The 27975-nt window shown below is 38.7% G+C and overlaps 1 protein-coding gene across 1 annotated transcript in view; it reads right to left on the bottom strand.

Moving 5' to 3' along the window:
- Window positions 1-27975, bottom strand: part of CCDC175 (coiled-coil domain containing 175) — an 83898-nt gene that overhangs the window by 21999 nt on the left and 33924 nt on the right. Inside the window, exons 6-13 of the mRNA XM_003924389.3 lie at window positions 27179-27301; window positions 24531-24640; window positions 19272-19353; window positions 11149-11285; window positions 8980-9090; window positions 7328-7399; window positions 5831-5966; window positions 5183-5314 (exon numbers count right to left, since the gene is read on the bottom strand). Coding sequence (XP_003924438.2) covers window positions 5183-5314; window positions 5831-5966; window positions 7328-7399; window positions 8980-9090; window positions 11149-11285; window positions 19272-19353; window positions 24531-24640; window positions 27179-27301 — 903 coding nt within the window. The remainder of the gene's footprint in view (window positions 1-5182; window positions 5315-5830; window positions 5967-7327; window positions 7400-8979; window positions 9091-11148; window positions 11286-19271; window positions 19354-24530; window positions 24641-27178; window positions 27302-27975) is intronic.

The following is a 27975-nucleotide window of genomic DNA, read 5'->3' as shown; positions in this document are numbered from 1 at the left end:
ACTTTAGATGCAAGACAGAGAGAGACTCACACAAGTGGGGCTATAGCCTCCCTGGCTTAGAAACCCCATGTTTATGTAGGAACTAATATATCTTGGACATACCTTCCAGGTCTCTCTTCCCACTTAAGAGAGCCATCAAATCCAGCCCAATGCCACAGTTTACCATGAGCTATTTTTCCAGTCAAGATGCAGTATACAAATCAGGACTCTTTGTTATACAAGTAATGTTCCTTGATAATACAGCTGATATTCTACCTTCATCAGGCTATTAGGGGAAGGAGCCAGAAAGTTAACCCAAGGCCAGCTTCCCAATAAAAAGATTGTTAACCCTTTTCACATCTTGCTTATGTTCACTGTGTTTTGGTATATCTTTGATAGAGTAGTTCTCTTGCACCTTAACTAATACACTGACATGCTGGCTGATATGTACCCTCCCAAATTGCCATTAGCATCCTTATGAATAGATGAAGAGAAGCTAAAATGCATAGAAAAATACCATAATTCAAAAATACAGTGCAGAAGCAGGAGTACATTTCTCCAGACCGCAACATTTAGAAAAGGTTGATTTAAGAAATGCATTATCCATACTACTTTTTTTTTTGTTTTCATTTTTATTTTTTCAAGACAGAGTCTCACTCTGTCACCAGGTGCCAGGCTGGCATGCAGTGGCATGATTTCGGCTCACTGCAACCTCTGCCTCCTGGATTCCTGCCTCAGCCTCTCAAGTAGCTGGAACTACAGGTGTGCGCCACCATGCCCAGCTAATTTTCTGTATTTTTTTTTAGTAGAGATGGGGTTTCATCATGTTGGCCCATCATGGATGGCGTTTTTTAAAAACGAATAGCCTGTGAATACAAGTTTGTATGTGTATGCATTAATTCATTCCCACTGCCTGCACACAGCTCAGGCTGCCAGGGCTGCCCTAATGAGAAGCCATGCTCTTGTTTCATGCTCCAAAAGGGACTGTGGGTTAACAGGTTCAGTGTAGCAAGCTGTTGCTTTGTCTGTGGGCTCACATTCTTGGAGTGGGGCAGCCAGTCAAGTGCACAGTCTTCAGATCCTCCAAATCCTTTCTCAGTGCCTGATTCCTGAGCCACAGACATATTTAGGTCAGTGGTGACAGGCTTCAGTTTATGCTCCAGGTCCCCCATCTCCCTGAAGTTAAAGCCTTGGAAAAGAGAGACCAACGTAGATTCCAGTCTACACTCGCTCATCCTGTGAATTCCAGTTTGTCCTTGCTTCCATTCACTTCCTGTTGGTCTTTCCATACCAAGTACCTGCCCAGCTGACTTCAGGCCTCAGCACCAGATATAAAGCTGACAGCCTCACCAGACTGTGCAACTACATACCACAGTTGCAGAAGGTCAAGTCCTGGAATAAACCCCTTTCCTGGCAGCTTTGCTTCTCTGATAAAATTCTGCCAGATACAGGGCTGTCGGACCCAGAAAAGTGAATGGTCCTTGGCATGGGCTTGTCCATGCTGTATCAGGATGATGAGCAAAATCATCCTGAGAGAAGAATTACAATGGAGGGCCTGGTATCAGAGCCAGGTCCACAGAAAAGCCAGTCACAGCACTGCCTTGTAGACAACACACCCCAACATTGGGATGCTTATATTATGAACCAGTGACTAATCTTATTAATATTCAGGGCTGTTTTCCTTAGAATTTATGGGTCAGAGGCTCAAATGGTAGTGGGACTTCTCACTATTAAACCTAATGATTTTGCTTTTCCTCCCTGTGACTTTGGGTTCTGTTTATTTAGAGATACTACTGGGTAGAAAAATGGTTCCACCAGGGGCACAACAACAGTTTCATAAACCAGAATCTGAAGTTGCTTCCTTCCAATTTTGGGCTCCTCATGCCACTGAATCAAAGGCCAAAATGGGATTACAATGTGCCTGAGGTTACTGATGGTGATTATCAAGGGGAAATCGGGTTATTGCTATATAATAATAGTGCACAGGCTGCCATTGGCCCATGCCTTTGTGTGAATTAAGTGTGGGTGGACACAACCTTGCAGTGAGCACACGGCCTGGGAAGCTGAGCGCAGGCTGGAGGCCTGGCTGCAGTGGGTTTACAGTTGATTTTCTTGAGTTTTGCAATCTACCAATTATTTCATCTGCCAAGTTTTATGCTATTTTACGTACCTTGCCTAATTGCACTGTATAAACTTGAGTAAAAAGTTAAATGGGATCCTTATTCCTTATCCTGTTCATGACTCAAAGGGATTGCCCTCATTGTTTTAGCAGTAAGTATGATGGTAAAATTATCAAAAATATCTGAGATGCTGACCACATCTTAACACCTCTTCAGTTACCATTTTGGTTCAAGCTACCTTCATTTCTCACTTGGGTTATTGCCATAGCTCCCTAATTGTTCTTCCGTGTCCACCCTTTTCTTTCCTAAATTCTACTCAACAAAGAAGCTAGAGTGATCATATTTAAAGGAAACTCAGATTATTTCAGCCTCCACTCAGACCCCTCCAATGGCTTTCTAGCTCAGACAGAGCAAAGGACAAAGCACTTATGATAGGCTATAAGGATGTGCAGATGCTCCACTTGGATCTCCTCTTGAGGGTGGACTCACCACACCATTGTGAGGAATGTGTTTAGCTGACACCTCCAATAGCTGGCTCCTTCAGGGTCAGCTCAGCTATCTAGCCAATATCATGCTCCTTTGGGGCAGTCCCCAGTCAGTGACTAAGCAAGGAGGTGGTACAAGGATGTTGTCATTTCTGTCCAAGGCAGTCCTCTTCAAACAGGCAGTCCTTGCTCCAGAGCTCCCCAGAGAGAGTTTGTCAGGCTACATAATGGCCAGACGGCTTTCCCTGACCAATATTTTCACAGATACTTCTCCCTAATATGGCTTTGCACTCCTAATTCCGTCTCAGCATCTGCTTCCTGAAGATGACTCCCCACTACCCTGGCACTCCCCAGCTCTTATTCAGCAACCCCACCCCTTTGTGATTCCTTAGATAGGAGGATCCTGCCTCAGGCCCTTCCTGCCTGGCATGCCCTCTGCCTGGAGCCATCTCCTGAAGACATCTGCAGGGCACCCTTGCTCATATTCAGGATTCCTTCTCTGACTACCCTATTTACAACAGCACAGACCCTATCACGTGCACTCTCCCTGTTCCACTTCCCTACCTGATTTTTCTTTTTTTTCTTCCAGAAATATTTTAATAAAAATTGGCCATTTCCAAGAAACACCTACTGCATGCCCATCAATAAAAGAGAACCATAAGAAAACAGAAAATTTAACATATGGCTATGATTTAAAGAAAAAAATGCAGACATGAGCACATCAGCAAAGTCCAATATTAAAGTCACATTCCTTCTTATGGGTTATGATTAGGAATCTGATTAGATACCAGAATAAAACTTAATACAAATGCTGAACTATTTAGGCCAAAGAACCTCTATGGAAGCATCTATCTTCAAATGCATTCCAGTTTGAGACTCAATTTTAGAATAAGGCATAACAGATATGTTAACAGAAGACATACAAGGTGATGAAAGAGGGATTCTACAATTCCCCACATACTCTGAACTTACCTGATTTTTCTCTGTACCATTTATCACTATCCAATATATGGCATGTTCTACTTGTTTATCTCATTTATTTTCATTCCCCCATCACTAGATAGTAAGCTCCATAGGACAGAGGTTTTGCATGCTTTTCAGCATTTAGAAGAATGTCAGGCACCTAAACTAATGCTTTCCACCCCGACTTCTCTCCCCTGCCCCGTTTCTTCTAACAGTGCAGTCATTTGTGTCATGCTTTCTTTCCTTTGTTTATTCCCTGAGTTATGCTAGTTTCTGTTTTAGCTCTTCCTGTTTTCTGGCCATCACCTTCTGACATCTGTTACCTAAATTCCTACATTTCCATACTGATAATTTTGCTTTGTACTGCTATTAAACTATTTTTCTAAATTCACAGAAGAATATTTGATCATAGTTTTTTTTTCTTTTTTTTTTTTTTGAGACAGAGTCTTGCTCTGCCACCCAGGCTGAAGTGCAGTGGCAGGATCTCAGCACACTGCAATCTTCACCTCCTGGGTTCAAGCAATTCTTTGCCTCAGGCTCCTGAATAGTTGGGATTGGCACATGCCACCATGCCCAGCTAATTTTTTTGTAGTAGAGACGGGGTTTCATCATCTTGGCCAGGCTGGTCTTGAACTCCTGACCTTGTGATCCACCTGCCTTAGCCTCCCAAAATGCTGGGATTATAGGTGTCAGCCACCGAGCCTGGCCTGATTATAGTTTTTATTTGTTCTGTGCCACCATTTTTTCTGAGTGTTCTTCATTTATTGGAAAGTTTTATTCCTCTTTTCATTTGTTTTTCTCCTAGTATTTTTGTATGAGAAAAAGTGTCTACTTTCTTTTGGTTACTAATATTAATAGAAAGAATTAGCTGTCCTTGGGCCAGTCATCTGCAGAGGGTTTCTGCAGGATGGGATGAGGTTGGGGAAGACAGCATGGATCAGGTAAGACTCTAAACTAGGACATTTCAGAGCTCCCTGTTTTCGTCTCGCAGTATGAGACTGTTTCCTTCAAATAAAGCCCCTCTTTGGTATAGCCAAGACCTCTTCTTCCTTTCCAAACCTAATCCAGTTCAGGAAGCCTTCTACCACCATCTCTATTCTCAGCTGCTCTGTTAATGGTTGCCTCCAGGGTAATATCACCTTGAAAAGGTGTGTGTGTGTGTGTGTGTGTGTGTGTGTGTGTGTGTGTGTGTGTGTTTCTGCAGACCTGGCACTTCTGTCTACCTCCCCCAGCACCCATGCCCTGTTCTATCTCAGGTTGGCTTTTGGCAGTTTCCAAGGCAGCATGATACCCTCTTTTTAAGGAGCACATCTGAGACTGACTTTACTAGTCTCCCTTGCTCCAGCTATTGTCAAGCCAGCTCCAAATGGCTTCCTGCTCAGCTCCAACTGTCTCTGAGGCCACTGCCAGTAGTTCTACATAATCTGAAGTGTGATTTTTATTATTTTGCCAAAAACATATTTCTTATTTTGCTTCCTCTTCAGGAAGAGAAGAAAGGTCCAGAATGAAACTGTAACCTTTTTCATACTAGAATATTTATTTTGCATTTAACTGATTAGAATAGCATGAAATAGTATTCCCCTTCCCCCTCAGGTAGTCACCCAAAAGTATTCTTAGATGTAAAATAAAATTTACCTCATACTTGCTTATCGCTTTCATTAACATTTTTTCTTGGTTAATAAACTCTTTCTCATCTTCTTTTAATTCTATTGTAAGTTTATCAATCTGTGCCACAAATTCATTGATCTCCTTTTCTCTGAAACTGGTCTAATTAGAGAAAAATGAGAATTTGTCACTTCAAATAGCCAGGAAATTAATATCTCTTTGCATGAGACCTGCTTCTGATTTCAGTTTATATAATTTCTCAGCAACCACTGAAACAGTTTTCCCTCCAGAAATTAAGTTATTCACCAAATGATATTTTTAAAAATATGATGCAAGGAGTGGGGAGGGCAGAGGACAGTGAGTGAGCAGAGGGTAAACATAAAAGCTTAAAAAATGATGTCTGGGCTCATATTTTTAGAGGTAATTCACCTAAAGACTAACTTTCAGTAAGTTTCTAGTTACATGCTTCAAAAGCATATCTACTTTATTTGCTAATTCTCTCTAGTTAATATACGGCAAATGAATACACTTCCTAAGAAAATTAAATAATTCACTCTAAACATGAATGCAGCAGAAAGGAAAATACTTTTTAATAAGATAGGATGTAATTAAATATTGAAGGAGAATTGCTGATATGCAATGTAGGGGACTAATTCTAAGTTCCTTGGGTTGCCTTACCTCGGTAAGTAATTCAATTCGTCTAGCTTCTGCATTCTGAATTTTTTCCATAATAGCTTCTATTTCAGTGTTTGCCTTGGCTGTCCAACGTGCATGCTGTTTTCTCAAGCAAGCTATTTGCCACTGAGTTATAACACTAGAGATTAGAACAAAAAGAATTACTATTAAACTGACATAGTGGTTTACTAAAAACATGAGGAAATTCAAAGCAAAACAAGTCATACTATGACTACACAATATTGTTTGTGCTATTAGTGTTGCAGGCTACACACACTGCCTGAAAAAGTAAGACAAAACATTCACTGTCTTCTGTCTCTGTAAGTTGCTACAGGGTAAGAAGTTACATCTGCATGTCCAATAGAACAGTGAACAAAGAACACTTGGCAGCTTGCCTCCTTCGGGTAAGGAACAGAAACCAGGAAGTCTTGGGGCAGGTGCAAAAAGAGACCCAGACAGAAATAGTAATAGAATTACCTAAATTACCTGATGTGCTACTAATAGATTTCAAAATTCTGGGTTCTTAAGTTTTTCTCCACCACAACATGAAAAAGCTACATATTTGAAGAATGGTAAAAATGTGCAATTTGAGTATTTAATTGCACATTCAATAATAACACTGGCCAGGCATGGTGGTTCACACCTGTAATCCCAGAACTTTGGGAGGCTAAGGCAGGCAGATCACTTGGGGCCAGGAGTTCGAGACCAGCTTGGCCAACATAGCAAAACCCCATCTCTACTAAAAATACAAAAAATAATTGGGCATCTCTATTAAAAATACAAAAAATAACTGGTGGATGCAGTCCCAGCTACTCTGGAGGCTGAAGCACGAGAATCACTTGAACCTGTGAGGCAGAGGTTGCAGTGTGCCAAGATGGTGCCACTGTACTCCATCTTGGGCAACAGAGCAAGACTGTCTCAAATAATAATAATAACAACAATAATAAAATACAACTAAGTATAAGCAAGAGCTTTTTAGGTGCACTGATCTAAATATAGTATTTTACATGTATCACCTCATTTACATTCACAGCCACTTTATAAGGTAGGTACTGTTATCCTTCCCCACTTCATAGGGATGGGAGCAAAGAGAAGTTATTAAATAACTTAGCCTTGGTCACAGAGCTAATAAGGACAACAACCAAAGCAGCCCATCTGCAGAGCCTGTAACCTTCATGCCACTTTCCTCTCTAACCACTACTGGTTCACAAAGAGGCCTGGATGAGCAAAAGGCATTGCACAAATATTAGCAATTTTACTCTTTGGTGACTCTACTTGATTTAAATGGAAAATACTGGTTCTGTTCAATGTCAAAAAAAATTGAATTAACCAATATATCTAGATCTGAGAGAATTTACACACAATTTAATTTAGGAAAACCATCTCCTTGGATTCTAGTAACAAGTACTGTGCACTGTTCATTAAGATACATATACTGCTGATAACACAAAACACAATAAATTTTTTTTTTTTTTTTTTTTTTTTTTTTTTTTTTTTTACCATCTCTGTCTTTCTCTTTCCAGGTTAGCACTCAGGATTTTGATTTGTTGCTGATATACTGTTTTTGTTGCTCTAAAAAGAAAAACATATTGGATTTTGCATTTGTGGGAGCTGTTGGAATACACAATAGACTCTTTATGTATAATTCGTATGCTCAGTAAGGCTATAGTCTAATTAGGAGATAAAGCAAGTCTTGTGAAACAACTAATGATTTTAGTGGCAGACCGGTAGAAAGACAATTCCAATTCTGTGTTAGTGCAAACTGATTCTGCAAGGGTTGGTGGATAGCGAAGGATAGAGAAGAGATTTCTGGAGAGGCAATTGATGAAGGGTTACTGAAGGTTAATGTTTCTCAGAAGGAGGAATGTGGGTTGTCAGAATGGAGATGCAGTCTTACCAAGGAAAGGGTGTCATCATATGCAAATACAGAGAGAGAAAGAACAGCACCTCAGGCCTCTGTTACAACCTACGGTAGGCTTGCTGTAAACAGAGGACATGAAGAAAAGAAATAAGAAAGTAAGGTTGACACATTGTTGAGGAACTCCGGACCCCAGACTGAGCTCTGGTTTGATATAATATGTAATTCAGAAAGCCAATATAGTTTCTTGAACTGAAGAAAAGTAGCAACTAAGGATAGAAGATTTTCTTGTGCTAGGATGGATGGAAATGTGAAGATTCCAACACAGGTAACAGAAGCCTTTATTTTTATCCCTTGCCCCACCTTTTCCCTATTAATTGCTTCCCAGACATAAATTGAAAGCCATATAAGTAAAATGCTGCTTTACATCTTTTCAAAGGAATATTCATAAATGAAACTTAGAATAGGACACACTGTTAAATAAACTAGAAACATAAATAAAGAGAATATATATATATATATTTCTATATATATAGAAATAGTTCTATATATATATAAATAGTTTCAGTCTCAACAGGTAAGCATAAAAAATAGTACAAAGAATTCCATATATTTTTCACCAACTTTTCCAACTGCTACCATTTTATCTTATTTGTTTTATCATCCTCACAGGAATGATTTTAAGTGGAACAAATTCAGTTATAGAATATAATCCAATTTTTGGATACATAGATATAAATATATATTTGGAAGCATATATAGTAAACTGTTAACAGTGATTATTTCTGTGGGAAAATTGAGAGATCAGGGTAACTTTTACTCTCTAAGTTATACAGTTTATATTTCAATTTTAAAATCATGTATGGTATTATTTTCTAATCAGAAAAATTAAAAATTAAAATTAAAATGACTTAGAATGCAGAATGAACATCACTCGGACTCAGTGATGTGATAATGTTCAGGAACATTCTTGTCACTACACCCCAACTGGTCCATTCCTGGGTCCATTCCCAGAATGAACATCACTGGGACTCAGTGACGTGAAAATGTTCAGGAACATTCTTGTCACTGCACCCCAACTGGTCCATTCCTGGGGCCCCAGGGCTCCCATAAATTTCAGAACCTATCCTTTCAATGAAAAATTCCATGAGAATGACTCCCAGACTGTGAAACAGAGAGAGCTAGTTATATTTCTGTACTATGTTAGAAATCGACACAGATTTATTGCTATCATTTATTAAAAAATAAATGCAGAGAAAGTAAAGATCAAAAATTTCAAAGGCAATAAATATACCGATGAAGTTCCTGGAGTGTGATGAGTCCTTCTTCCATATTTTTTATGTCTACTCTCCTTTGTGATAGAAAGTATTCTTTCTGAGCAATAAATGCCAGTTGTTTCTGATTTCTATCATGAAAAACAGAGTTATCATTTGTTGAAGGCTGACATAATCAAATATGCAAACACAAATAAGAATTTCAAAAATAGTTCTGAAAGTTCAGATCATGAGCTATTCACTAATTTTTTTTTTTTTTGAGACGGAGTTTCGCTCTTGTTACCCAGGCTGGAGTGCAATGGCGCGATCCCGGCTCACTGCAACCTCCGCCTCCTGGGTTCAGGCGATTCTCCTGCCTCAGCCTCCTGAGTAGCTGGGATTACAGGCACGCGCCACCATGCCCAGCTAATTTTTTGTATTTTTAGTAGAGACGGGGTTTCACCATGTTGACCAGGATGGTCTCGATCTCTCGACCTCGTGATCCACCCGTCTCGGCCTCCCAAAGTGCTGGGATTATAGGCGTGCGCCACCGCGCCCGGCCCGCTATTCACTAATTATTAAAACTAAAAACAAAGTCTTTTTGTTAGTGGTAGCTACATTTAAATTTATGCATAGAATTTTCTTTAAAAAAATTTTTTTCCCAGCTAATTTTTGTACTTTTGTAAAGATGGGGTTTCCCTATGTTGCCCAGGCTGGTCTCAAACTCCTGCTCTTAGGTCACCCGTTTATGTCAGCTTCCCAAAATGCTGGATTGCAGGCATGATCCACTGCGCCTGGTCTACACACAGGATTTTCATAAAACTTATGAAAATTCCCAAACCATTGAAAGAACATTCACCACAATAGTAACCACAAAACAACAAGAACAGTTGTATAGTGCTCCATCTCTCTGACTGTGTGTGTCTCTCCTAACCTGCTTATCACTTCTGTCATGTTCTTCTGTGAAAGGTGAAGGAGTCAGTGAGACTAACTTTGCATATTGGCTCTACCTCTTATTAGGGTGTGATCTAATAAAAACAGCCAACAAGTAGCTTCACCTGTCAATAAGCCTCAGTTTCCACCAGCTATAAAATGAGGATTACAATACCTAGCTCAATGGATGAATGAATTTAATAAGATGTAAAGTGCTCCTCTCAGTGTGTGGATGGATGAGGCTTTTTTTTTTTTTTTTTTTTGAGATGGAGTCTGGCTCTTGTCACCCAGGCTGGAGGGCACGATCTTGGCTCCCAGCTCACTGCAATCTCCACTTCCCAGGTTTAAGAGATACTCTTGCCTCAGCCTCCCAAATAGCTGGGATTACAAGTGTGGGCCACCATGCTCAGCTAATTTTTTATATTTTTAGTAGCGATAGGGTTTCAAGTAGTTATTTTTCTGTCTCAACTTGTAAGAGAAAAAAATAAGGTTCAAAGAAGTTTTTAGTCTTGTTCAAATGCCCAGATATTGATAGGAACCTCCCTGTAACAGAAAGTATTTTATCTCAGTGACTCTTTCAAACTGCTGTGGACTGAACTGTGTCTCCCCTCTCTACCTACAGAATTTATGTATTGAAACCCTAAACCCCCAACATGATGAAGAAATGGAGAGATTTGGGTAATTTTTACTCCCTAAGTTATATATTTCTATATTTGAATTTAAAAATCAGGTACAGGAATTGCTTTTTTCATCAGAAAAAGTTAAAATTTAAAGTGCCTTAGAATGGCAGAAAGGAACATAGGGGCTTAGTGTCATGATAATGTTCAAGCATATTATAAAGATGGGGGCTTTGCGGAAGTAATTAGGTTTGGATGAGGTCACGAGGGTGGGACCTTATAAAAGAAAGACACCAGACAGGATGTTCTCTCTATCCACCACGTGAAGACACAGAGAGAAAGCAGCTGGCTGGCTATAAGCTAGAAAAGGTCCCTCAGTCAGAACTCGACCAAGCTGGTACTGTGACCTCAGACTTCCAGACTCCAGAACCGTGAGAAAATCAATTTCTGTTGCTTAAGCCAGCCAGTCTATGGTATTTTGTTATGGCAGCCTGAGCTGCTGAGACAGAACTCAGCAAATGATAGCAAACATTTTCATTTTTGTCAATAGATTTTAAAACTAGGGTAAGTTTAAGTGGAGAGCCACCACTTTGATAGCAAGAAAAGCATCCCCTAATGATGGCATGTTGAATCATATGTGGATGGTAGGTAAAGACATACTCGTCATGGACTTTTCGTTTCTGCAAAAAGGCTTTTTCTTCTTCATTTAAAACAATCTTATATTGTCTGGTAAGAGTTTTCATTTTCTCTCGTAGGTCTTTGTAATTCATACGAGCAGCATGTAGTATTTCAGCCAGCTAGAGAAAAACAAAGGAGTTGAATGAGAGGACTTGCTTCACTGCTCCTCTGAGGGGACTTGCATCAGGAGGCAACTTGGAGAGCACCTGGTATATTGCTTAGCACACGGTGAACATGCCATAAATGCTGAGTGATTTAATTCTATAGCAAATGTACAATTGTACATTTTTGGGCCTCTACTATAGATTTTTTTAAGTATAGAAAAGTAGTAAACCCTGCTGCAAAACCATAGAGTAATAATCCATATTGAAATACAAAATGGGAGGAATAAACTGTGATTGTTCAGCAACATTTATATGTCCTTCTTCCAGAATATAAACTCTACAAAATATAAAAGAAAATGTAGCATACTTGGAAGCTCTTGCTCAAAACATCTTTGAGTTGATATTATGCTTGCTTCATATGAAATATTTCTATATGAGGACAAAAAATAGTACCCACCAGTGTTCTATATGAGATATGAATTTTGTGCTTATATTGGTTTGCTTCAAATAAGGTAAGAAAGTCAAGTTTAGCAGAAAAAGTGAGCTGAGTAGTTCAAAACAACCTTGTGTCTGGGGACAAATATATGTAGAAGTGTTGAGGAACTCACAAGATAATAAAGAATTACTCAAAAAAACAAACACAGAATTACTACTCAACCCAGCAATCCCATTACTGAGTATATATCCGAAGGAAAACAAATTATTCTACCAAAAGGACACCTGTGCTTGCATGTTTATTGCAGCACTATTCACAACAGCGAAGACATGGAATGAACCCAGGTGCCCATGAACAGTGGATTGGAGATTGGATAAAGGAAATGTCATACTTATACAGCATAGAACACTATGCAGCCATAAAAAAAGAATGAAATCATGTCCTTTCTAGCAATATGGATGCAGCTAGAGGCTATTATCCTACGTGAATTAATCCAGAAACAGAAAAGGAAATACGGCATGTTCTCACTTCTAAGTAGGAACTAAACATTAGGTATACATGGACCCAAAGATGGAAACAATAGACACTGGAATTCCAAAAAGGTGGAGAGAAGAAGTGGGGAAGGTTTGAAAAACTACCCATCAGATATTATGTTCACTACCTGGGTGACGAGATCATTAGAAGCTCAAACCTCAGCATTACGCAATATACCCTTGTAACAAATCTGCACAGGTACTTGAATCTAAGAACGCAAGAATCCAGAGTGATAAGGCTGGCATTTAAAATTCCTCTTGCCCTGAAGACATTTGTAACATAAAAGAAACCACGTGAAAACCAAGTTTTGCGTTTTTTGCATGGCAAGTGGAACGAAAGCCAACATGTACTGCTTATCCAGGTGTTGAGCCTACATAAACCTCCCACTATTTCAGTCTGTAATTCCAAAGAGCTTCACCCTCTCGATAAAGGTAAATTGAAAGTTAACAAGTCCAGCTTGACTTTGATCACCAGGGATGCTTAGCACAGATTAAGGTAGCTTGGAACTTGTAACACCCTACCCATCTGACAGAAGTGAATGTAAACTGCTCCTGGGGTAAACATCATCTTAAGCCTCAAATTGCTTTTATAAACCATATTAGTCCATTTTCATGCTGCTGATAAAGACATAATCAGAACTTGGAAGAAAAAGAGGTTTAATTGGACTTACAGTTCCACATGGCTGGGGAGGCTTCAGAATCATGGCAGGAGGTGAAAGGCACTTGTTACATGGAGGCAGCAAGAGAAAATGAGGAAGATGCAAAAGCAGAAACCCCTGATAAAACCATCAGATCTCATGAGACTTTTTCACTACCACAAGAACAGTATGAGGGAAACTGCCCCCATGATTCACATTATCTCCCACCAGGTCCTTCCCACAACATGTGGGAATTATGGGAGAACAATTCAAGATGAGATTTGGGTGGGGACACAGAGCCAAACTGTAACACAAACATTTTTTTTAAGTACAATGTTCAGATACAGTTTTCCACCAGGAACAGAAGGAAATAAGAGCGTGAACAAACATTGGCAGAAACGACACACTGCAAAAACAGACTACAGACCCATAAAGACATAAGATACTGAAATTATCAGACACTGAACTATAAAACCAGTATGCTTATTATGATTGAAGAAACATTAGACATTCTTAAAAATGATAACAGGGAATTAGAAATGGTAATGAGTGACACAGCAGATTTGAAAGGTAACAAAAAATTACCAGTTGAAAAACACAGTAATGGGCCAGGCATAGTGGCTCACACCTGTAATCTCAGAACTTTGGGAGGCCAAGGTGGGTGAATTACTTGAGGTCAGGAGTTTGGGATCAGCCTGGCCAACATGGCAAAACCCTGTCTCTATTAAAAATACAAAAATCAGCCGGGCATGGTGGCACACATGTCTGTAGTTCCAGCTACTCAGAAGGCTGAGGCAGGAGAATCACTTGAACCCAGGAGGCAGAGTTTGCAGTGGGCTGAGATTGTGCCATTGCCCTCCAGCCTGGACAGCAGAATGAGACTCTGTCTCAAAAATTTAAATGAATGAATGAGAAATACAATAACCAAAATCAAGAATTCAAATAAGACCATTCTGCTTAAAATGCAGGAAAGGGAGACAAAAAGTTGAAAATACAGAAGAGTGGGTATGATATGTAGAGGATACATATATTAGAACGAATAATTGCATACATACAATTGGAGTCTCAGAAAAAGATTGACACTGGCAGAAAAATGTCTTGCACCGTAAGTCTATTACAAAAGTAGAAAGGTTAAGAAAGAACTCTACCCTAATGTCAGAGTTAATTGATACAAAGAAAAGAGGGTCCTGGGCCATTACCTGTGGTGGCCAATTGAGCCACTGTATCTGGAGTATTTGCTTCAACTTCTTCCCTTACTTCTGACACTTCTACTAATCAGCCAACTGTAGTGGAGATTTTCTCCACACCAAACCGGTGAGTACCACAGGCAGTAACTAACCCCAGGAGTCTAGAATTGGGTATAGAATTGCCATATCTAAGACAAGACAGGTCCTCTTCTTCCTAATATATATCCGTCCCACCCCCACATGTATAAGCCCAATGAACACATTCTACTCTTGCCACAAAATTATTTTCTTCTTTTCCTTTTTCTATTGAGAGATGGCATCTCACTATGTTGCCCAGGTTGGTCTCAAACTCCTGAGCTCAAATGATCCTCCCACCTTGGCCTCCTTAGTAGCTGGGATTACAGGTACACCACTGCACCCAGCACCTCCCACAAAATTACTATATACAGGCTCAGTAAACAGAAGAGACAAGAAGAATGCACAATTAAGGCTGGCTGCAGTGGCTCACACCTGTAATTTACTACTTTAGGAGGCTGAGGTAGGAAGATTGCTTGAGACTGGGAGGTCGTGAGGCTGCAGTAAGCCATTATCATGCCACTGTACTCCAGTCTGGGTGACAGAGTGAGATCCTGTCTCAAAGAAAAAAAAAATATGTATACACACACAGACACACACACACACAGACACACACACACACACACACACAATTAAAAGATGAACAAATATCTAGAGTTTCTAAACATTTGACTAAAATCAACACTGTGAAACAGAGCCATCAAAATCTACTGTAGGCCAGGCATGGTGGCTCAAGCCTGTCATCCTAGCACTTTGGGAAATGGAGGTGGAAGGATTGCTTGAGCCCAGGAGTTAGAGATCAGCCTGGGCAACACAGGGAGAATAGGACAAAAGAAACAGGTGACATATAATGGCTGAAAATTTTTCAGAACTTATGAGATATAGACATTCTCAGATTTAAGGAGCCAAATAAATTCCAAGGAGGAAAAATAAAAAGATAATTTGGACACATCATAGTGAAACTAAACAGCTAAGGCAAAGAGAACAAAGAAGATCTAAAGAAAAGACATGCCATGTTAATGGACCGGAAGCTTCAATATTGTGAAAATGTGAAATCCTCTTCAAATTGATTTATAAATTTAATACAATCCTAATCAAAATCTAAGGTTTTTTTTTTTTTTTTTTTGAAGAACTTGACAAACTGATAGAAATTGAAAAGGTCAAGCTGGAACAATTATGAAGAAAAAGGTGAAGGACTTATACTACTAGCCATAAAAACTTATTTTAGAGCTACTAATTAAGACAATATTGTTTTAGTGTGAGAGATGAATAGTTCAAATGAACAGAGTCAACAATCCACATGTATATTTATTACCCAAACTTGATTTATGACAATAGTATGACCACAATGTGGTGAAGGAAAGGATTGTATTTTCAGTAAATGGTGCTGGTTAATTGGACAACCTTAAGGAAAAATATGAATCTTGCCCACTATCTCAAAGCACACACACATACATTCCAGATGGCTCATAGTCTTAAGTGTGAAAGGTCAAATAACAAAGCTTCTCAATGGTAACAGAAGAGAATATTCTCATGACATAGGACATAAGGAACATTAACTAAAAAGAAAAAAATTAATAAACTGGACTTCATTAAAATTAATGTATTCATCAAAAAGATAGATATGTACATACATATTATATATTTATGGTTTATGTATTGTTCTGTAATATGTAATATTTTATAATAATAAAAGTTAAATCCAATAATCCTACTGCTGGGTATATATTCCAAGGAAATGAAATCAGTATGGCAAAGAGGTATCTGTCCTTCTATATTCACTGCAGCACTATTCACAGTAGCTAAGATGTGGAATCAACCTAAGTGTTCATCAGCAGATGAATGGATAAAGAAAATGTGATATATACATACGTAATTGAATATATTCAGCCTTAAGAAGAAAATCTTGTCATTTGTGACAACATGGACCAATCTGGAGGACATTATGTTAAATGAAATAATTCAGGTACAGAAAAACAAATATTGCATGATCCCAATTATACACAGAATCTAAAAAAAAATCAACTCAGAAGTAGAGAGCAGAATGATGGTTGCCTGGGGCTGTTGGGGTGGGGAGATGCTGGGGAAAAAAAGGTAGAGTTAGAGTTTAATGTCATCTTTGAATGCTTCTCCAATAACTCGTAAGAATTATGATTGGATGTCACTAGGAGCCCATAGTTTCTATCCCAGTGAAAATAATAAATAGGTCAGAGCCCTGTACTCTTGAAGTGATCACTCACTTATAAACACGGAATTTAGCTAAGGGCTATGGATTAAAGGGAAACTCCTCTACACCTGCTCCTTTGACCAAGTAATCCATGCCAGTTTAGGGGTCCTAGACTGTTCAGAAACTCCTGTGGGCTAGAAAATGTGGTGTTATTGTCAGAAAGTTGTCCAATAGCTTCTATTGCTATTGGGATAATAACATTCCCTACTGGAATATATATAGGAAAAATAATGTTTTGCTCAGAAAATGAAAGACAAATTTGAAATCAACTAACCAACCAATCAGCCAATAAACCAACTTTGGTTTCTGCCTGTTGCTAGGGATCCTTGCACTAAAAGAATCAGAGTAGCCCAGAGGGGAGGCCATCTCTAATGCTGATAGCTCATAAAAGCAAAAGTGGAAAGCAGTTAATTAGTACAAATCATTCGTCTGGGAGGGAGCTGCCTTTGATATCCCTGATGAGCCTCAGGGCATGGGTGCAGAGGCAGATACTATGCTTTGTAAAAGAGGGAGAAGAATTTGGATGTGGAGTGGTATCCTACAGCAAGAAGATAGATGAGGAACTGTGAGGGAAAGAAAAGGTGGTGAACAAGATGGCTTTGCGAGAAAGCCACCTTTCTCACAAAAATGCGAGAAGATCCTGCAACAGGATTTCTCCCCATAACCACTAAAACTTCCAACAGTTTGCAATAGATTCATGAAATGCTTAGTATAATTATATTTGTTTAGAAACTAGTGAAAGATAACGAATTTTATATCCTGGTTGACTTGGGTAAAACAAAGAGGATGTAGACAGAGAGTACCTGACCCAAGTCCTGAATGATTAAAATTAAGTATGTGTGGCAGGGTGTGGCGACTCACACCTATAATCCTCAGCATTTGGGGAGACCAAGGCAGGAGGATTGCTTGAGCTGAGGAGTTCAAGACCAGCCAGGGAAACATAGAGCGACTTTGCCTCTGCAAATAATTTAAAAATTAGCGGGGTGTGGTGGTGAGTACCTGTGGCCTCAGCTATTCAGGAAGCTGCATCGGGAGGATCGCCTAGACCTAAGAGGTCAAGGCTGTAGTAAGCTGTGACTGTGCCACTGCACTCCAGCTTGGGCATCAGAGTGAGATGGTGGGTGGATCATTTCAGGTCAGAATTTTGAGACCACCCTGTCCAACATGTCATTACCCTGTCTCTATTAAAAATACAAAAATTATCCGGGTGTGGTGGCACATTCCTGTAATCCCAGTCATTGGGAGGCTGAGCCAAGAGAATTGCTTGAACACAGGAGGCAGAGGTTGCAGTGAGCTGAGATCATGCCATTGCACTCCAGCCTGGGCAACAGAGCGAGACTGTGTCTCAACAAAAAGAAAAGAATACATGAGGTTAGGGAAAGAGATACTAAGGACATTTCTCCTTCATTACAAGGGACAAGAAGAATTTCAGTTATGTCTAGTGTGTATGTGTATTTGTGTATATAAATAATTAAATTGAATCATATCATACATACTGTTGTTTCTTTTTCTTTTTTAGAGGGTGTCTTGCTCTGTCATCCAGGCTGGATACAGTGGTGTGATATCAGCTCACCACAACCTCTGCCTCCAGGGTTCAAGCAATTCTCCTGTCTCAACCTCCCCAGTAGCTGGAACTACAGGTGCCAGCCACCACATCTAGCTAATTTTTGTATTTTTAGTAGAGACAGGGTTTCACCATATTGGTCAGGCTGGTCTTGAACTCCTGATCTCAGGTAATCCACCCACCTCAGACTCCCAAAGTTCTGGGATTACAGGCAAGAGCCACAATACCCAGACTCAGTAACATATTATGAGCAATACTGATACTGACTTAACCAAGGCCTTTTTGCTGAATTTTAATTGTATTTTTCACCCTCATCCCCAATTTCTTACTATCCTAATGAATGCTTCATTGAATATTTTGAGGCTAAATCTTGGTTTGCCCACATGATTTTTTACATATAATATGACAGATTTTTTTTTTAACTTAAGTTTGAAAAATGTCTAGTGAATTCTTCTTGGGGCTAAATCTGACTCAAATATTTCTATCTATGTATTTAGAATATTACATGTATTAGTTAGTGTTCTCCAGAGGGACAGAATTAATAGGATAAATGTATATATAAAGGGGAGTTTATTAAGGAATATTAACTCACACAATCATAAGGTCCCATAATAGGCCATCTGCAAGCTGAGGAGCAAGGAAGCTAGTCCAAGTTCCAAAGCTGAAGAACCTGGAATCTGATGTTCGAGGGCAGGAAGCATACAGCACAGGAGAAAGATGTAGGCTGGGTGGCTAAGCCAGTCTAGTCTTTTCACGTTTTTCTGCCTGCTTTATATCCTGGCCACAATGGCAACTGATTAGATTGTGCCCACCCAGATTAAGGGTGGGTTTGCTTTTCCCAGCCCACTGACTCAAATGTTAATCTCCTTTGGCAACACCCTCACAGACACACCGAAGATCAATACTTTGCATCTTTCAACCCAGTCAAGTTGACAGTCAGTATTAACCATCACAATATGATATATAATATTTAGAATATTCTTAAATGTAGAACAGGTTGCTGCACTTCACAGGTGCAACACAACAGCAAGATGATTGTAACTTTCTAATAATTCACATGAAAAATATCCATTAATCTATTAATCATGGATATTCCTAATGTACCCATACTCACATGAAAAGTTACCAAAAAACAATTCCTCTGTACATGGACAACCTTTGCTCTTTCACATATTTAAAGTACTTCGGGAGGAGATAAAAATTTTAAATTAATTACTACAAATAACCATAATATTGGTCAATGAAAAATATCCTTTTGAAAAAAATCTGTATTTCTCACATATTTTAAATGTTAACTAAAAATGAAATATAACCTAAAAGTAATCATTTCTGCTTTCTTACCTCTTTTATCTTGCTCAGGAATTCAGTTTTTTCATAATTAGATATACCATCCAGTTTTTCCCTGTTATCTGTGAAAAAACCCCTATGAACAAAGGAAGCCAAACAGATTCATATAAGAACATACTTTCCAGAAAAGTCGTATTTACTTATGAAATAAAAAAGTTCCAGTCCCCATCTCCCCACATATGTATGTATATATTTACCAAAATAAGCAAAAATATGTACTCCTTTGAATTGATGAATTAGTATATTATTTATTCTTTTACTTAAGAAGCAATTATTGGTCAGATGCAGTGGCTCATGCCTGTTAATCCCAGCACTTTGGGAAGCTGAGGCAGATGGATCATGAGATCAAGAGATTGAGACCATCTGGCCAACATGGTGAAACCCGTCTCTATTAAAAATACAGAAATTAGCCGGGCATGGTGGCGCACACCTGTAGTCCCAGCTACTCAGGTGGCTGAGGCAGGAGAATTGCTTGAACCTGGGGGTGGAGGCTGCTACGAGCAGAGATCACACCACTGCACTCCAGCCTGGCAGCAGAGCAAGACACCATCTCAAAAAAAAAGAAGTAATTATTGAACACATATGCTGCCAGATATGTTTCAGGTACTAAGGAGACAGCATATGCAAGGTCCCTACCCTCATGAAAACTACATTCCATGGAGGGGTCAGGAGATAAGCAAGTTATCAAAAAACAAGTAATGTATCTCAGATACTATTAAGTGCTCCATAGAACACAAAGCAGGATAAACCACAAAAGGATCCTTAGAGCAAGAATGCTGGTCTAGACAGGTGGTCAGGGAAGACCTCTTTGAGATGACCTGTGAAAAGACCTGAATGTTAAGGGGAGTCAGCAACATGAAAATCTGAAGGAAGAGCTTTTCAGGCAGAAGAAACATCAGGTAACAAGACAGAGTAGGAAAAAGCTTGGTGTATTTGAGGAAGAAGGATGAGGAGGCTGGAGACAAAGACTGAAACTAGATCATGCAGGGTGTAAGGCCAGGCTAGAAGTTCAGATTTTATTCTGAAAGGAACAGGGGTGGATTATTTAAGCAGAAGAGAAACATGAACCTATGGATGCCTTGTAAAGATGACTCTGGTTACTCTGTGGAGAAAGACAACTGTGGAGGAAGATCATGTAGAAGGCTCTGGTGCTGGTCCAGAAGAGATCACGGCTGTTCAGGCTAAGGGGACAGTGGTGGCACTGGTAAGAAATAGATGTAGTCAGCACGTATTTTGAAGATGAAGGCAATAGGATGTGACTTTGAATTTGGCTGCAGCAAGAGTTGAGTCAGGGTTGGGTAGTGAGTAAAGCAGAAATGGTAGATGACCCCTGGGCTTATGGCTGGAGTAACTAGGTAAATAGTAGTGCCATATTAACTGATAATCAACGGACGACTGTGGGAAAAGCTGTTTCAGGAAGGTGAGAAATCAACAGTTCTGTTCAGGACATGTTATGTTTGAGATATATCATAGACATCCTCCAAGTGGTAAGGTCAAATAAGGTATATAGTATCTGCATTTAGAGCTCAAGTCATTGAAGCAAAGAAAGTATTTAAAGCCATGAGACTGAATAAAATCACACAGGGAGGGTATGAGAAGAGAATAGTGAAGGACTGAGAACTTGACATTTTTCTTTTTTGAGATGGAGTCTCACTGTGTCACCCAGGCTGGACTGCAGTAGCATAATCTTGGTTCACCACAACCTCTGCCTCCCCAGTTCAAGCTATTCTCCTGCCTCAGCCTCCCAAGTAGCTGGGATTACAGCCACACACCACCATGCCCAGATAATTTTTGTATTTTCAGTAGAGAATGGGTTTCACCATGTTGGCCAGGCTGGTCCCGAACTCCTGACATCGGGATCAGCCCACCTTGGTCTCCCAAAGTGCTGGGATTACAGGCGTGAGCCAGCGTGCCTGGCCAAGAACTTGAAATTCAGAATCAGAAAAAAGAATTAGAACAAGTAAATGGTCCTGAAAAGCAGCAACCAGTGTGGTGAGTAAAATAAGAGAATATGATATTTAGGAAGCCAAATGAAGAAAGTACTTCAAGGAGGTGGAAGTGATAAACTGTCAAATCCTATCATGAATTTGAGAACTTTCAGGAGTTGACTAGACCACTAATGTTTAACAGGATGGAAGTCATTGGTAACTGTGGCAATTCTGAAACCATGTTAGCTTAAAAAAGCATCTATAGTCTTCATAGCTTCATACGCTTTAATGGCAAGTATATACTCTAGGCTACAAATTGAATGTCATTTATATATACAACATTTAACTTTCACATTTCTCATGTGCTGAAAGCCAGCTGAAGAGCAAATAAACACAATAGTGATTTTAAAAGGTAGGCATTGGATTTGTCTTCATCTGTGTAATCACACTGGATATCAATGACAAGAAAGAACAAGGATCAAATGACAATGCCTCCTGCCTCCTGCAGATTTTTTTTTTTTTTTTTTTTGAGACAGAGTTTCGCTCTTGTTACCCAGGCTGGAGTGCAATGGCACGATCTCGGCTCACCGCAACCTCCACCTCCTGGGTTCAGGCAATTCTCCTGCTTCAGCCTCCTGAGTAGCTGGGATTACAGGCATGCACCACCATGCCCACCTAATTTTTTGTATTTTTAGTAGAGATGGGGTTTCACCATGTTGACCAGGATGGTCTCGATCTCTTGACCTCGTGATCCACCCGCCTTGGCCTCCCAAAGTGCTGGGATTACATGCGTGAGCCACCACGCCCGGCGATTTTTTTTTTTTTTCACCATGTTGGTCAGGCTGGTCTTGAACTCCTGACCTCAGGTGATCTGCCCACCTTGGCCTCCAAAGTGCTTGGATTACAGGCGTGAGCCACCACGCCCAGATGCCTCCTGTAGATTTATGGAGCATTAGAGTTACTCTCAGTTGTCCAAACACACATGGAATTTTTTTTTTTTTTTTTTTTTTTTTTTTTTGTTGAGTTGGAGTCTTGCTCTGTCACCCAGGCTGGAGTGTAGTGGCATGATATCGACTCACTGTCACCTCCGTCTCCCAGCTCCCAGGTTCAAGCGATTCTCCTGCCTTAGCCTCCTGAGCAGCTGAGACTACAGGTGCCCACCACCAAGCCAGACTAATTTTTGTATTTTTAGTAGACCAGGGTATCACCATATTGGCCAGGCTGGTCTCAAATATCTGACCTTGTGATCCACCAGCCTCGGACTCCCAAAGGGCTGGGATTACAGGTGTAACCCACCCTACCCAGCCCACACAAGGAATTTAAACCTGTGGTTGAGTGATTTTGTTTTCCTCAATATTTTGAATTAAAAATAAGTAACAATGCTATTAACCAGCTTGCAAGTTAAAGATTTCATGAAGGAAGGCTGGGCGTGGTGGCTCATGCCTGTAATCCCAGCACTGAGAGGCCACGGTAGGTGGATCATGAGGTCAGGAGATCAAGACCATCCTGGCCAACATGGTAAAACCCTGTATCTACTAAAAATACAAAAATTAGCTGGGCATGCTGGTGCGTGCCTGTAATCCCAGCTACTCGGGAGGCTGAGGCAGGAGAATCGCTTGAACCAGGGAGTTGGAGGTTGCAGCGACAGAGAATAGACCACTGCACTCCAGCCTGGCAACAGAGCGAGACTCCCCCTCAAAAAAAAAAAAAAAAAAAAAATTCATGAAGTAAAATAAAGGGTTATAGATTGATAGAAAAATGTGTTTTGCAAATTATTTTAGTTTCTTGTATAATTTCTGATAGAAATCTTACAAAACAGCACTGATTCTTCAAATCCACCTAGCAGGAACCTAGATTGCCTCTCCCTATCTTCACTGATAGAGGAATCAGCTAAGGAGGAAAATAGGAAGAATACAAAGAACTTTCTTTTAATTTTCCAGGTAATAAAGAAAAAAAGTAAAGTTTTTTTAAATAAAAAGAATAACTTATGTCCTTGATCACCACTTTATGCCAATTAACATAAAGCACTTTTCTTTGAGATTCTACATGAACCCAAACTCTTAAAAAGCTGGGATTATAAATAATGATAAATCACTACAAATGGAAGATCAATGAATCCTTATACATGTTAGCTAACATGAACACGGCTTATAAATAAAATTTCATCAATGTAATGAGGTTTTTATTCATAACAGCTAGAAATAATTTGAACTAATCCACATCTTCCACTATGATTTCTTGCCTACTTTTTCTTCAAAATATATGTAAACTAATACTATTGAATCACAAAATAAGAGTTTCTTTGAGTTGTAGTTGTGATATTAATTGAGCTTTCTTATTTTTTAATCTGATACTAAAGATAAAGATTATTGCCCTTTTATGAACTGATGATGGTAAATCAGCATTGCTGTTTTGAAAGACCTATTATAATCACAATATATTCAAATGTACATAGAAATGACCTATGTTATAACAGGATTCTACATGTGAGGTTACTTGTCTTTTTGGAATCTACTCAGTCCACATTTTGTTTCTTAAACTGTCAGTGAACCATTGGAGTAGTCCCCAGAGCCATGTTATAATTAAGACTCCATTTTCTTGTGCAGAGCTGATTGGATTAAGAACCAAAGCTGAGCCAAACACATTGTGATGTGAAATCTGGGAATTTTCTGGGGAGAGAGTGTGTTGATCAATCTTTAAAGATAGTTGGACCTGTGCAAGGTCAATTCAGAGGATTTGGCATAGTCAGAAGCTGCCATGTGCTCACCAAGAAGAGAATACCATGTGTAGATAAAGAGATGAATGAAACACTTTCACAAAATGAAGCACAGACTGAGGCTTTGGATGGATGGAATGCCTCCTTCAGTTTCTGGTTCTAGTTCCATGTGCAGCAGTTTTTGCCATGGACTTCCCTGTATTTTCTCAGGAAGTTTGGCAAGTCTCCCTTGAATAAGAACAACTCTAATAGGATGGCTAGATGGGTTGTAGCCTATGCTACGTCCCACTAATGCCTTCCCCCATGAGTATTTTTGTTTGTAGTGAGTCAGGAACTGAAATGAAAATAATACATACATTCCAAAGAGTCCCTTCCTTTCCCCAATATGACAGCATCTTTAATTTTTTCTCTTGATCATCTGAAGGACTAATTTCACAAAAAAAGGTGATTCTACAACGCTATCACATATATTTTAGTAAACTAAGAGAATATAATTTTCAGGTCAAATTAAAAACATGTTTTTAAAAGTGAAAACATAGCATAACTATATTATAATATCATATTAACGTATCTTGAAACACTTCAGTAAAAATAAAGCATTACACTCACAGTTTAGTCTCCAGAATCGCAAGGGCTTTCCTTAGCTCACTGACCTGTTGTTCCCAATACCTTATCGATTCATGTAGTTGTGCTATCTCTAAATTGTGATCACTAAGAACCTATTAAAAATTAAACAAAATATATTATCTAATCATCACCAAGTGATTCATAACAGCAGTTCAGTTCCACTCAATATTCATGAATTACTCATTCAACTTTTACAATGGGGGTGTACTACCAGGAAAAAAAAGCAATCATTATAATTGTTTCTCTATAAAATAAACTTGGATATACATAATTCTGAAATCATCAGAAAAACCCAAAATTTACAGGGGAAAATGGCTAAATACACCAGTGAGAATGTGACTACTTTAAAAAATTTTTGAGACAAGAATTAACTTTCTCTACCACTTGAAAAAATTAAACAAATCCATATTGTCACAATCATCTTCATTTATCAATCCCAGGCGATCAAAATGAGTATTATTTTAAAAAGTCAGAACAAATTGGGTCTTTTGTTTCCCTTGATAGCTATGTTCATGCTGAAAATAATTTTTATTTCTTAACAGTTAATCTAAATTTAGGAAATGGAATAATTGGATACTATTAAAAAAGTTATGATTTAAAAGGGAATAATTTATGGAGAAAATTTATAATTAAACAGATATTTTTGCAGTGCAATTTTGGGATCAAGAAGAAGAAAGTCAAACTTATTCAGCCTTGGGTTTGCATTTCAGCTTGTGAGGGACAATGGAGCTTAGACAAGGCTGATGAAACAAATTCCTCTTCTCTCCAACACAGAATTACAATGGACATAATATTTAACGCCATCTAACCCTGGACAGCAACATGGTATCAGAGATACACCTGTGGGGAGAACTGAGGTGCTTTCAGTCATGCCAGGTAAGAGACGTGGGTAAATCTACTCAAAACGGTTTCTTTCTCTTGTGCACCAATAGCTAGTTCCAGAGCTAACAGGAGTCGTAGAACTACCATCAAAATGAGCAGAATATTGAGAGGCCTCTGATCAGTCGTCAGATTTAGGGTTACATGCTGAAGGCCTAATCGGTCTGACATCTGTTATCTTTAATCCTTAGTCCTCCTTGCCTAGACAGGTAGGCTGCCTTACGGGTTACATGCTATTATTTTTTTCTGCCAACATCCTATCAACATAACCTGGCTGCAGAGAATTTTGAACCACACGTCCCATGTGAGAGTAAATCTGAAATTCTTTGTGGTCTCAGTCTATAGCCAAAATACCGTTTGCTAACCTCAGCCAACGACGACAATGAACTCCCAAATATAAAGCACTTAATAGGCATGACCTCATTTAATCTCCACAAAAACGCTCTGCAGTCGGCAATATTAATACTTACATTTTATAGATGAGGAAACTTCAGGTTTGTAGAACTAAGATTTGAACCCAGTTCTATGTGATACTTAAGTTTGTGCTTAATAAACTATTCTCTACTGATGGAAGGGTAGGAGGGTGGACAGGCTGGCTTGTGGAGAGTGGGGAAGGACCCAGAGGCGAATTTACTGCTGCCACCTTCAAGCCTAATTTGGCTTTAGAGACCTTCAGAGTACAAGCTAAGGAACACATACTTCATTTTCCCAAGCTAGTTGTTGGTGGGCTTGATTTACGATTTATGAGGGCAAAACCGGAAACATGAGCTTGGGCATGCAGATAAAATATGTTATATATAGCCTCTATATTTTCCTGTAGGCCTAGTGCTTCCTTACTATGTTGAAATTTAAAAACAGATAATGATTTTTTTAATGCACATATTTGAGAGAAAATGTTCATTTTACTAATGTTTTGTAATTGGATATCATAATAGATATATTGTAATTAAGGCGAGCAGAACCACTCCATATAAAATATTCAGTTTTACTGTTGTACCAGTATAGTTTTACATGTGATTTTTCAAGACATATAGAAAAAAAATACTAAAGATTCATTAATTTAATTGTGATAAGAGGTTAACAGGCATTTTTGTTTTAATTAACATACAAGTGGTATTTACGTTAACCACTTCAATTATAGTGATCTCTATCGGCTTATATTTTCTCATCTCTAAAATAAAGATAATCCTCACAAAATACTTATCACAGTGCTGCCTTTCAGCAAATGTTATCACAGTCTTTTAACAGAAGTACAGAGTTCTGACGTATTTATTTTCTAGTTCAACAGACACATGTTCTCCTTTACATATTAATGTTGCTGTACCCAATATTAGCAGAGAGCCTAAACTCTGTTCTATTATTCCACATTCAGAACTAAGGACTCAGCCCATGGTTATTCATTTTGTTACACAAAATGAAGCAATCTCATGGAAACATTATATATATATATATATATATATATCTCAGTATATTTGGTTAGTTCTGTATGTTTTTTTTTAATCAATATTTTCATAGTATTTTGGCCCATCAAATTCTCTGGTACTTAAGGCACTCCTAATTTCCTTCTTCCCATTATATTCCTGAGGAGGAAACCACAATCGCACCATAACACTATAAAGGAAGTGTCAGAAAATGTTGATGTGCAGAAAACATCCTCTCAGCATGGCATGAAGATGAATTAAAATCAACTTCTTTTTTACTGAGGTGCCTAAATAAGGCTTAAAATACATATATAGTTCATTCTTTCTTACCACTGCAGAAGTAGTAACTGTTTCTTTTATTTTTGATACTTTAGTTTGTAATTTATCCAATTCTTTCTTCTTTTTGTAAGTCTCAAGTTTCTTTATTTCACAGATATTACTAAATTCATTAATCTATAGTGACAAGCATAATAAACCAATTAAAAGTTTAGAAAATCCTTTAAAAATATGTCAACCTAATTTATTTAATCTAAGTATAACATATTCAATCCAAGTATACCAATAAATAGAAAAATGAAAAAACTAGGGTTTGCTTATCTAGCAGTATCACAGGAAAAATCATGAACCAAAAGGGCCAAACTGTAATTACTGAATATTGAAGTAGTAAATTTTTAAGAGCAATAATAACAATGATTATTAATAACTAATTATAAAAGCAATTGCCACGGTAGTGATTTACTAGTAAATCACCACAGCAGTAGTGACCAGATTTACAGTGTACTAAGCAGACAAGAAAAGTAAAAGGAATGAAGAAATTATCTAGGAACCTAAATTAACATTATTTCATGGGAAATAAAACCAGCTAAACACAGAGCAAACAAAATCATTAAAGACAGAGCAGCTTGTAATCCTGAAAAACTTCTTACCATTTTATCACAATACCACTTGTTAGACCCTAATGAACTATGTCACCCTCTTATCAAAATCAAACATATCATGGATTTGTCTGTAAAATGGATTACCAAGAACAAGGTAACTAATTAAGTAGAAAGGCCTGGGAAAGCACATTCAACTCGTATTAAAGAGCTGTGAAAACATATGCCTGGGTGACTTCTCATTAAAGCCAC

The sequence above is a fragment of the Saimiri boliviensis genome, chromosome 2 (genome assembly GCF_048565385.1).
Source record: "Saimiri boliviensis isolate mSaiBol1 chromosome 2, mSaiBol1.pri, whole genome shotgun sequence".
In the NCBI taxonomy this organism is placed as follows: Eukaryota; Metazoa; Chordata; class Mammalia; order Primates; family Cebidae; genus Saimiri; species Saimiri boliviensis.
Note: the sequence above shows the minus strand (reverse complement) of the source record. Positions and strands in the feature narration are given on the sequence as shown.